The 12,026-nt window shown below is 35.1% G+C and overlaps 2 protein-coding genes across 2 annotated transcripts; one reads left to right on the top strand and one right to left on the bottom strand.

Annotated features, from left to right (window-relative positions):
* The first annotated feature begins 3,560 nt into the window (after nt 1-3,560).
* Nucleotides 3,561-4,015, top strand: LOC141628307 (arabinogalactan protein 13-like). Its single transcript, XM_074441467.1, has one exon. It carries the CDS (start codon nt 3,662-3,664, stop codon nt 3,839-3,841), a length of 180 nt encoding a protein of 59 aa, XP_074297568.1. The 5' UTR covers nt 3,561-3,661; the 3' UTR covers nt 3,842-4,015.
* A 1,718-nt stretch (nt 4,016-5,733) lies between these two features.
* LOC141633536 (chalcone synthase-like) lies at nt 5,734-8,298 on the bottom strand. Its single transcript, XM_074445995.1, has 3 exons — nt 8,256-8,298; nt 6,788-7,432; nt 5,734-6,115 (listed from the first exon to the last, which is right to left on the bottom strand). The coding sequence occupies exons 1-3, from the start codon at nt 8,296-8,298 to the stop codon at nt 5,757-5,759; spliced, it is 1,047 nt and encodes a 348-aa protein (XP_074302096.1). The 3' UTR covers nt 5,734-5,756.
* Between the last annotated feature and the right edge of the window lie 3,728 nt (nt 8,299-12,026).

Below are 12,026 nucleotides of genomic sequence, written 5' to 3'. Positions count from 1 at the left end.
ATTTGGGCCATTTTTTACAGTTAATAGATCCTACAACCAGTTGTACCCAATTGTATGCTCTAGAATTCGAGTTATATAATAAAGTTTTCGAGTTTTGTTTTAAAGAAGTCGAGCTATACCATAAAATTTAATGAATTCACTCATTTAAACATAAAAAAAATAACTTTACGAAAGCAGCTCAATAAAATTACACATAAGCTCGATAAGATATAACTTGGTTGTATGATGTTATTGTACCACTGGAGGTATAATGTTATTTGTGCATTTTTTATCCTAGTAATGATCTAGACCTAATATGACAAGATCCGATATTAAGCCATTTGCGTTGTTATTTACAGGGAATTGTTACCAATTTCAAATTTCTCATTGCCGGGGTTGTAGAATGACTTGGTACATATGAATATATGATACGAATATATATACCAATATAAGTATATGTTTGGACAAAAACTAGGAGTATTATGAAAATGGGGTTACGGTACTTTCTATAATAATAGCATGTAAATAGGAGACGAAACACTCCATAAAAGAACATATTCCCAATCGGCTTGTTTCTCTTCTTAAACAAAACTCGTATAAACTCAACACGTATAAACCTGTATTTTACAAACTCGACGTTAACCCGATTCGTATTTTCCTCAATCCGAAATAATCGAACTCATAACTCATAATCCAATGACCTAACCTATTTAGGTCTAATTATCATTTAAATGATTTCCAAAAATTAGTAAAAATATTATACAAGAATTTTCTAAGACCATCCCCAAGCAGAAGGTCGCGCTAACTGGGTCACCAACGTTTTAACCCTTAATCTTACTTTATTTATCTTGACCCACTTTCACCCTCCCAAGCAGAAGGTCACGACCTAGGTCGTCAACCCAATCATTTTTTCATTTCCCAACATTTTCAATCATTTCTCATATTCTCTACCCCACTAAAACCCACTCTTACTTTTTCAATAACTATTTACAAATAAATTAATTTTAATTTTCACATTTTCTTTATATCTTAATAATGTAATAATATTAACAACTAAAATATAAAAGAAAAAATAGCAAAAAAAAAAAAAAAAAAAAAAAAAAAGGGTAACAATGTTATACGGAATTATGGAGTAGAGTACATGGTAACATTCCACTTATTTGTTTAACCAATGATGAATGAACCCACGCCTCCCACCAAGAACACAAATAAACTCATTTACAATCCCAAATCACTGTCATTCTTTTATTTTCCAAATCATGTTCATCTGCCTTAAACTACCACCTTCCCTATTGATTCTTACCCAAATCGACATCAACATAGATCAACATAAACATCAACCATGATAAATCAATTGCTCTCCATTCTTTTACCCAGATCTACATCAACAATTGTTAATCATCATCGTCTTTTACCCAGATCGACATCGACACCAACCAATTAATTCTTACCTAGATCTCATCACCACCGTCAACCATCATCTCCTTCCATCTCCGTCAACGTTATCATTATTGAGCGTCACCATTACCACCGTGAACATCGTCGATCATCGCCGTAACAACCATCACTATAGTCGACCATTACAACCTTAATTGAGGTAAATAATTTAATTAACTTTACTGTGATTACTAACCCATTAGTTGTGTATTTAATGTCTTTTGTGAAACTGTCTGAAAATATTCCAAAATTATGTTCATTCTATAGATAATTAAAAAATATAGTCGGATTTTGTATGCATATATTTTTTTGGTTCTTACTTTGGTTACAATTCTTGTTTTACTTCTTGATATCTTCTTCTTTTATCTTTGGCAGAAAAAGAGGAAAGCTTCTGATGGGTGGCAGTATGGCAGGGCATTTGATTTCTGTTTTTGTTTTTTTTTTTTTTTAAGTTCCAACCAATCAGAAGGTGACACCAAAGAGGTCACCAACTGGGTCACCATTCTCTATTCAAGGTCACAAGCTGACCCTCACTTGTTCAAGGTCACCCTAACTATCTTCTTAATCCTAACTTAATGTATCATTAGCATGACCCAACAAGGTCACGACCGGTTGGTGCGCTTACTTGGGCATGGTCCAAGCCACCATCCCCAAAGAAAGGTCGCGCTTAATTGGTCACGACACTGCTTTTACTCTTAATCCCACTTTATTTATCTTGACCGCTTTCACCCTCCTGCCAGGAAGGTCACGACCTGCGTCATCAATCCAATCATTTTTCACTTTTCAACCAATTACATCTCTCCACATTATATCACTTTTTCATATATATATATTTTTATTAATTATTAATATTGTCAACCAATCAGATATCGCCACATATAGGTCATGAGTTGGGTCAATTTGCTCCACCAAAGGTCACAAATTGACCACCAAAGGTCACAAATTGACCTCTTCTCTCCAAAGGTCACCATAATTTTTTTGTTAATTGATGATTAGTGTGACCAAGCAAGGTCATGACCTACCAATTGACCTTGCTTGGGGATGGTCTAACAATCTTTGAAAAGATTCCAACATTTGGAATCTAGAAAAGAAGAGTGGGGGGACTGGTAATTGCACCAAAGCATGTTCAAAAAAAAATGTTGGGACCATAATGACAGCAGTTATCGCCGCAATTACGTTGTACAACAGCTGTATCCCAACATTATTCACCCTCTCTGTCAACACCCAATAACCAACTCAACTCCTTTACCTACCTCTTCGGGCACCTTGACCCCATCTTCTCCTCTCGTTACACACCTACACGTCGACCTCATAAACGGGTCATACAAGTTATGTTCGGGTCAGGTTATTTTCGGATTTGAAAAAATACAGGTCGAATTAGGTTGAGTTATTTTCGGACTAGTAAGAATTCGGTTTAGATTGGAATTCAGTTGAGTCATTTCGAATACGAGTTATTTTAGGATATGTAAATATCAAATATGTAGAGATAATAATCAACTTACGACATCCCCTCAAAAAAAAAATAATCAACTTACGACAAAAGAAATTTTGGAGTCGAGTCATACGATTCGAACAGTCAATATCAAACGCTTAGTTCGAGTGTCGTGTACTAGTCGGTTTATTCAGATCGGCTCATTTTAGACCCAGCAAAATTGACCAGTCTCGAACCTGATCCGACCCAGTATAATCCGACCCGAATATTTATTGTCGCAAACTGATTATTATCCACAAATAATTTTATAATAGTTAACCCAAACTTGAAATAACCCAACACAACCCGACCTAAAATTTACAGACCGTCAGACCCTACCCGAATTCGACTCAATTGACCCGTTTACTAAGTCTAGTCTCCCCACCAAAATAAAATACATTTTTTTTTTTGGTGTAAACCAGGGTGTCCACCGTCGACAACAGTGTATAATACCCTCGCCGCGTGTACCGTCACGAAGAGGTAAATAAAATACATTGGAGTATACAATTGCAACACAAACGGCCGTATTTAATTTAAATTATTTTTTTTTTAATTTAAAACCCTCTTATCACAGTATCACACGTGTCATATAACCGTTGTCACAACGGCTCTATTCACACCCTGCCCAAGCTGCCCGTAATCCTTACCCTCTATAAAAACCCCTCAAACCTCACTTTCAAACCCTCAACTCAAACCTTCTCAATCTCTCAAAACTTCTCATTTCCTCCAAATTAATTCAATCAACATTTCATAATTTCATTTCATTCAATTAAAATGGAGGCAATGAGAATGAGAGTTATCTTCGCTACCATCATGGTAATCTTCGCCGCTTTCGCCATCCAAAACGCCTCTGCTGCCGATGCGCCTGCACCTGCACCTGCTTCCGACGCAACCACCTTCGTCCCAGCTGCTGCTGCTTCCCTTGTTGCCCTCGCTTTCGGATTCTTCTTTTGAATTAATTTTTTAAATCTTTTGATTTAATTATTATTTGATGGATGTAAAGTCTTTTTCATTCTCCCTTTGTGGTTGAGAATGGAGGATTGATTGATTGGGAGTGAATTTTTATTTTTCGATTATTATTGTTCTTATTGATATTCTTTCTGTGTAATATAATTATTTTGGGATTCACATTTGATTATTGTTCTGATTTAATATCGACTATTTCTCGTCTCGTGATTATTTGTTTACAAATTCTACGGTAATATGGTCTTTTCAGATACTATACCCATTGAATTGCTAATTTTTGTTTGGTAGTAGAATGGTAGAAGTATCAATTACTCTCGTCTCATTGATATACTATTGATCGGGACAAAAGGGGTAAGTCCAAAGATGATCGGGACAGGAAATACTCCTCGTATACTCTATACGGGGAAGTTGAAAAATTGAAATTAACGATCTTCCATGGATTAATGCAGTAAATAATACATTTGTACATACATATTGGAGAGACGGTGTAAAAATATCATTAAATGTTCTACTAAACAAAATAGGCGATTTTCCTCAATTAATTATCAAAATGGGTTGAGTCTCAAATTAATTGTCGAAAATGGATCCACGTAGGCTTGGTATGAGTGTATGACGAAGCTGGTGAGAGGGTTTAAGTCGCCATGGCGGGTGGCGACTTGTGTGAAGTCATGTTTGCACAAAGAAGGAGGTTTCCAAGAAGAAGGACCATCAGTTAAAAACGCCAAGGGGGGTGGCGACTTTGAGCTTGGTCGCCAACTGAGATGGCGACTTAGATACAAACCTAGCTTCGGGTATAACGTGGACCCATTTTGGGTATTAATTTGAGATTCGACCCATTTCGTTAAATAAATGGTGAAAATCGCCTATTTTGGAAAAAAAATTCCAGAATTGATGAAGTAAATGGGTTGTTAATTATTGTAAAATCGCATCGAAATGTACTTTACCTAGCAAAATACGAGTACATTTCATATACTTCCCAGTCTTTGATTTGATGCAAATTCTTATTTAAGATGAACATATTGTAGTAAATAATAAAATGGGACAAACTTTTTTTCCATTAGTATGGACAATATTTGATTTTTAACCCGTTTTACACTTAAGAGTTAAGACGAGTATGATCATTGATTCATTGTAACATGTTAAGATGTTTGAGGATGACCATTGACCAATACAAAAGACGACGATTTTACGTGGGAGTAAAAGAAGAGGAAGAAAAGGAACAAAAAAACCAACCAAACATGTGAAGGAGTAAATCGTCGGCCATGTGAAGCGAAAATGACAGGCTAATCTGACAGCCTGTTTATGTTAATCATGCATAATTCTATTGGGTCCGACCCTATTCATTTCTACACATGCAACTTTGGCTTAAGGTCACCTACCTACCGGTTATTATCATGTTAGTTTGGAATTAACTGATTCGATACGAGTATACGACCTTTAAATCATCATCCAAAATAACTTGAACTTGAACTAACACGGTTACACTCAATACATAAGTTGAAATCATCATCCAACGTTATAAACACGACCAGATGATGTAAGTTATACGTAATTCCAACCGGAAGTTGGGTTTGTCCCTAATCATAGATAAATATAGGGAGCTATAAATGCACGGGTGAGATGTATGGAAACACGGGATTTATTCATGCAATTACCACCAGTAGGTGGCCCACCATCTAAACAAGTTGCCTACGAAAAAGGGTATTTTAGGGAGAAAGCATGTAAATCCAGTGGGGAAATACATTTTATGCGTGGATTTGTGGCCACCCTAAATATAACAGTACAAGTGTATAACTTGTTGACGAGTCAACTAAAATATACGGAGTAAGAAAATAACACGTGATATAGTCCATACGATTAATGGAATTATTATGGAAGGAAATACAACATCACATTGCGAGCATCAGTTATCCAAAGGCATGCTATGGAGCACAACGGTCTCAATAGTTAAACCCGGTCCCAACCCAAATAGAACACCCCAATCCAACCCTTCTCCGGTCGTTGCGGCCCCATCTCTTAAGGACTTGTTCCTCATCTCATCAAGAACAAATAAAACAGCAGCACTAGATGTGTTTCCAAATTCTCTCAATATTTTTCTACTTGCATCAAGTTTTTCCTGTTTTAGGCCCAATTTAGCCTCAATTTGGTCCAAATTCGCCCGTCCACCGGGATGAACGGCCCAAAATAGAGTATTGTAATCGGATATACCGAGCGGGCTAAAGGCCTCTTCAAGGGCCTTGGTAATGTTCTCAGATACCATCACTGGCAGCGGCGGATTTGGGGAGGGGAAAGTGAGGGCACGTGCCCTCACGTGACGGAAAAAAAAAAAAAAAAAAAAAAACTGAAAATTTACGTTTATATATTTAGAGCTCCTATTTTTAGCATGATGATGTTCTTGGTATGGTGGTAAGAGACTTATAAACTTCCTTGATGGTCTCCTGTTCGAATCTCACTATGGGTAGGTTTGGCTTATTTTTTTTTTTGTATGTTCAAAGTTAGATTTAATTAATTGAATTTCAAAATAATGCTACAAGGGTTCGAACCTGGGACGTTAGGCTAGTATATCTATAGAATTATACACTTTTAGAAGTAGTTCCATGTAAAATTCCCACTGTCTTATAAATAAAGATTATGGTACTCTTTGGTTAATTTTTTTACTATTTTCATGACGATAATATATGAAATTGAAGGGGTCTCTCGAATTTTTTTTACACAGGACCCCCAATTCTACCGCCGAAAATGGATACTCCCTCTAAAATAATGCACTTGGGCTTGTTGGTATTTGGTTTAGCCGTTTAGGGTTTGTTGATATATTTTTTCTTTACGATTATATTATTATGTATTGATGATGAAAAAATTTTAATGTATAAAAGTTGTCCGCAAAATTTTTTTTTGGAGTGTACCCCCCCTTTAGTCAAATCCTGCATCCGCCACTGATCACTGGAACATCTTTCATCAATTGTATAGTCAAGCCCACTTCACGTAGGTGCCCACCAACTGCTCCTTCCGAGTCCGGCACGATAGTTTGGGCCGTCCAAACCATTTGAAATAAAGGTCTTTCAATTGACAAGTCCGGATCTGACCCAACGATTAAAGCTCCGGCCCCATCACCAAATATGGCGTGGCCCACCATGGAGTCCATGTGGGTTTCAGTCGGCCCACGGAAACTAATAGCAAAGATTTCAGAACACACGACTAAAACTGGTGCACCCCTGTTGTTCTCGGCCAGGTACTTAGCGAGTCTAAGGACCGTGCCCCCGGCAAAGCACCCCTGTAGATAAAGCATGTAACGACGGACCGAGGGATTGAGGTCAAGGAGCTTGGTGAGTTGGTAATCGGCTCCCGGCATATCAACACCAGAGGAAGTGCACGTGATGAGATGAGTTATTTTGGACTTGGGCTGGCCCCATTCCTTAATGGCCTTGACCGCGGCCTCTTTGCCAAGCTTAGGGACCTCGGACACAACTATGTCTAGTCTAGTGTCAAGTGATGAGACCATATACTCACCCAAATTAGGCCTCTCCTTGAGAATGTCCTCGGTCAAATGCGAGTAACGTTTCTCGATCATTGACTTCTCGCCTGTTTAATTTACCATAGAGACATAAAAACCGTTATACTTACTAATATAGGTCTCGAGCTACTCTTCTCGCATTCTCCTATGAGATCGTCTTAAGCATAAGATGACCTCTATCTATATAACGGAGTTTATTTATTACTCTGTACTACTGTACTAGTTATATACTCCCGCGTTCTCAAAAAAATAAAATAAAAAAATTATATACTCCGCAAAGATTACTCCATATACTCTGTAATTATTAATCAATCAATCATCAATCAATCAATACTATATATTAAATCCAGAAACCAAGGGACTTCAATGTAATTAAAGAAAGTTATACAAATTAACTATACTATATAGTTTTAAATCAATAAGACCGCGTGTGTGTTGGACCGATTAAGGGATCTCAATGCAAATATTATATAGTTTGGGTTAAATTTAAATTATATAAAAGCTTGGTACTTTTCCTAAACATTTGTAAAAAACTAAAACATGGTCAATTTCCTTAAAATAAAATAATTAATTAAGATGATCAATTTTCTTAAAATAAAATAATTAATTAAGATGGTCAATTTCAAGGAGACTAAAAAAAATGCTTGATAATTTTCCTAAATATTTATAGAAAAGGGTTATTTCATACGATTAATCCAAACTAAGGCTCATCTTCTCATATTAATACAAACTATTGTTTAACTGAGAATAATACAAACTTTAACATCATTTAACTTTCATTAGACTGGTCCCATAATTAACCTGTTAGCAACGGTTTTCCACATTTTTTATTTTTTATTTTTCTAGTTTTTCTTCTCTTCTTACTTCGTCATTCCTTTCTTTCCTTTGTACTCCCACCACCACCACCATCATCATCCCCATAAACAATCTCCATTGATTAATTCCCAAAATTCTATCAACTTCATGTCCACATAAATTCTATCATCTTTTGATAAATTTACATCAATTTCCAACTCACATAAACACCAAATAATTCCTTAAATTTCAGAAGAAAAACAATGTTTCTCTTACCCCAAATTGCATCTCAATAATCTCTCTAAAACACTCATTTGATTAACAATGGTGCCCAGATTTGTAATAGGAAAGAACCCCCAAAATTTGTAATGTTCTACATCCCCAGAAAAACTAGGGTTTGTTCTACTAACATGGATTTGTTCAATTGAATATCGATTTCGAGTAGAAAAGAACAGTTTAGGGTGATGTATGATTGGACGGTGGTGTCGGAGTTGACACAGATTCATTCCAATTCCAAAGCGAATTCTGAAAATAAGGGGAGAAAAAGACAGTACCTTTGACCACAAATCAAATGAAGGAAGACCGAAAGAAGAAAACAAGTGAGGAGTGTCTAGAAATGAAGGGTATAAAATTAAGGATTAGTTGAATGTTAGGAAGTGTATTGGAAATATAAAAGGGAAAGCTCCAGCACCAAGCATCAGCATTTAGAAACCACTCTATTAATTGCAAGTTGTTGTTTTTGATTGAATGAAGGTGATGATGGTGATAAAGCAATGAAGACCATGGAGTTATTCAGTCATCAGTTAGTGTTATTGATATTGTTGTTTGATTCTTTTTTCTAAGGGGTGACTTAACTAACAGGTAGTCGGTCAGTGAATGCGTTATGAGAAGAATAGGTTAATAGAACGACTTATTCTCAGTTAAACAGTAATTTGGATTAATATGAGAAGTGGTGACCTAGTTTGGATTTATCCCATGAAATAACCCTATAGAAAACTAGAAGATGGTCAATTTCCTTAAAATAAAATAATTAATTAGTATAAACATGCACACTTATGGTATTAATTATTATCATCATAAAATTATATATTAAATTTAAAACTATGCAATTTTATTAAACTTTAGTTTATTAGATGTATAGAGATGTTAATTTAACATGCAAAAATATAATATAAGTAGATTATAAATAATTCAAGTTAAATTCCATAATATATAATATTGCATAATTCTTTCAATTTGATTTAATGCATATATATAATATATTTATATAAATATATAATCCTCTTAAAATTGTATGCCTAAGTAGTAAGAGTAATTTCGTGAGTAAAGAAAAGAATTGTAGTAACATAGGATATAGTTATATGGCAGTAATCACTCATTTGAATAGTAAAGTAACAATATTATCAGCGAGATTAGTGAAAGTGGTAAAAACAACAACGGGAGTAGTGAAATAATCAATATTAATGCGGCAACAGTGAAACTAACAATAATTACGGCGTGAGTAGTGAAATTATCAATATTAATGAGGTAGTAGTGACAGTAACAATAATTACATCGGAAGTAGTAAAAGTAACAATAATTATGGTCAAGTAGTGAAATGTTATTACTAATGTTTTCTTAATAAGAGTAAAATATTAATAGCGGGAGTAGTGAATTTGTCTCAAAATTTATTTCATCGTAATTTTAGGATATGTCATAGAAAAATTTATTAATGATAAATTTATGGGTTATGCAACTTGAAGTAATCTTATGTAATGAAAAAAAAAAATTAATGGTAAATAGAGGTAACCCGGGCGAAGCCGGGCACCAATACTAGTACTATATATTAATTCCAGAAACCAAGGGACTTCAATGTAATTAAATAAATCTATACAAATCAATACTATATATTAATTCCAGAAACTAAGGGACTTCAATGTAATTAAATAAATCTATACAAATTAATTATACTATATAGTTTTTAATCGCTAGCACTGTGTGATGGACCTGAACAAGGGACTTCAATGTAAATATTATATAGTTTTGGTTGAAGTATAAATTTAGAAAACACCAGAATATGGTGAGTTTCCTTAAATAAACATGCCCTACTTATGCTATTTATTATTATAAAGATGTTAGTTATTTAACATATACAAATATAATATAAATCGGTTATATTTTGGAAACTATTAAAACGTAAATAAATTATTTTAGATTTCCAAAAATATAATATTTCCATAATTCATTAGATTTGTAATTTAATTAGTAAATAATAATGATTGCTCTTAAATAATATTCTAATCTCCAGATTTATTTAAATATATAATTTTAATACAACTATATAATCATCAACTAATATGATAGTAACCACTAGAGGTGGACAACATGGCGGGCTAATCCGGCCCGGCCCGGTCGTGTGGGCCGACTTTCTCCGGCCCGACCAGCCCGCTCCTCCCCTCGGGCCGGGCTAGTGCCGCATTTCCCTTGGCCTAACCCGGTCCAAACACAAAAAAAAACTAAAAATAAAGTTGGCCCGGCCGACCCAGCCCGACCTGCTACTATGTGGGTTGTGCTCGGGCTGGACAAACCAACACGGCATTGGCCCGGCCCAGCCCGGTCCCTCACCCGTGCCGTGCTAATGCCCCAAACCCTTAGCCCGGCCCGCCTATGGCCCACACCTGGCCCGGCCCAGAGCACACCTGTAGTAGTCACCCATGTGAGTAGTAAAAGCAACCATAGTAGCAACAGTAGTGAAAGTCATACTATCAGCAACGAGAGTAGTAAAATTAACAGTAATAAATGGGGGAGTAGTGAAAGAAAAAATAATGACGGCGGGAGTAGTGAAAGTAATAATAGTCACGACATATGCAATGAAAGTAACAATAGAAACAACGGAGAGAGTATGAAAAAGTAATTAACAATTCGATTTTAGAAAAATATTAACTTATTTAAATATATGAGTTTGACAAAACTAACGGATTAACCGTAAAAATAGTAGGAGTAGTTAAGGAAACAACCGTAACCAAAAAAGTAGTGAACGTAATAATATTAACAGCGGGGGTGGTGAACGTGTCTCATAATTTGTTGAGTAACTTTAGATCTCATCATAATTTCAAGATATAAATTGTAAATATATGTGTTAACCAAATTTAGCCTAACCTCATAGTTAAGGTAAGAGAGCTCCTACCATCTGAGCGAACTCTTATTTTTCACCAATTTATATACGACAATTAATCGCGTGAAGATTTATGGGTTTGCTAACCTATAATCGGCCTACCAACTAGATTAATGTCATTGGCAACTGTGAAGTGCATGTTAAAGGTGCAACCATGCGGTATGCACCATTATCATTCAAGTATTCAACAATGACTTATTGTCAAACAGTTTAAGTTAAACGGAACAAATTAAAAGAAGGGGCAGAAGTATGTAACATGCATATTTTTGTCTGAACTTTTCCTTTAAATCGGTCATGTGTTCAGTTTTTTTGACACGAAAATAGTAATTAGGATAATCGGCCTGGTATATTTTTGTCAATGACTCAATGTTATTCATTAGTCAATGAACTAGATTACAAGTCTTTTTTAAAATCATTTTCTCAACTTGTCATAGTAGGTAGTTTCACAATTTTTAGGTTTATAGTATTGCTAATTTGTACAAATACTACTATACCTCTAATTATATACGGAGTAATAAGCATTGTATAATTATTATACATTTATTCTGAGTTTTTTTAAAAGTTTATTCTTCTTTTATGTTTAAGTGCGTGAATTCAGAAACTTTACAGCATCAATTATTTAAAACAAAACTCAAAACTTTAGTATAGAGCTCGTATTCTAAACCATCAGTTGTAATACAACTGGTGGTATAGTCTAAACCATATTCGATCCA

This window comes from Silene latifolia, chromosome 2 (genome assembly GCF_048544455.1).
Source record: "Silene latifolia isolate original U9 population chromosome 2, ASM4854445v1, whole genome shotgun sequence".
NCBI classification, from domain to species: domain Eukaryota; kingdom Viridiplantae; phylum Streptophyta; class Magnoliopsida; order Caryophyllales; family Caryophyllaceae; genus Silene; species Silene latifolia.
The sequence above is the reverse complement of the archived record's forward strand: the minus strand, read 5'-3'. Positions and strand labels throughout refer to the sequence as shown.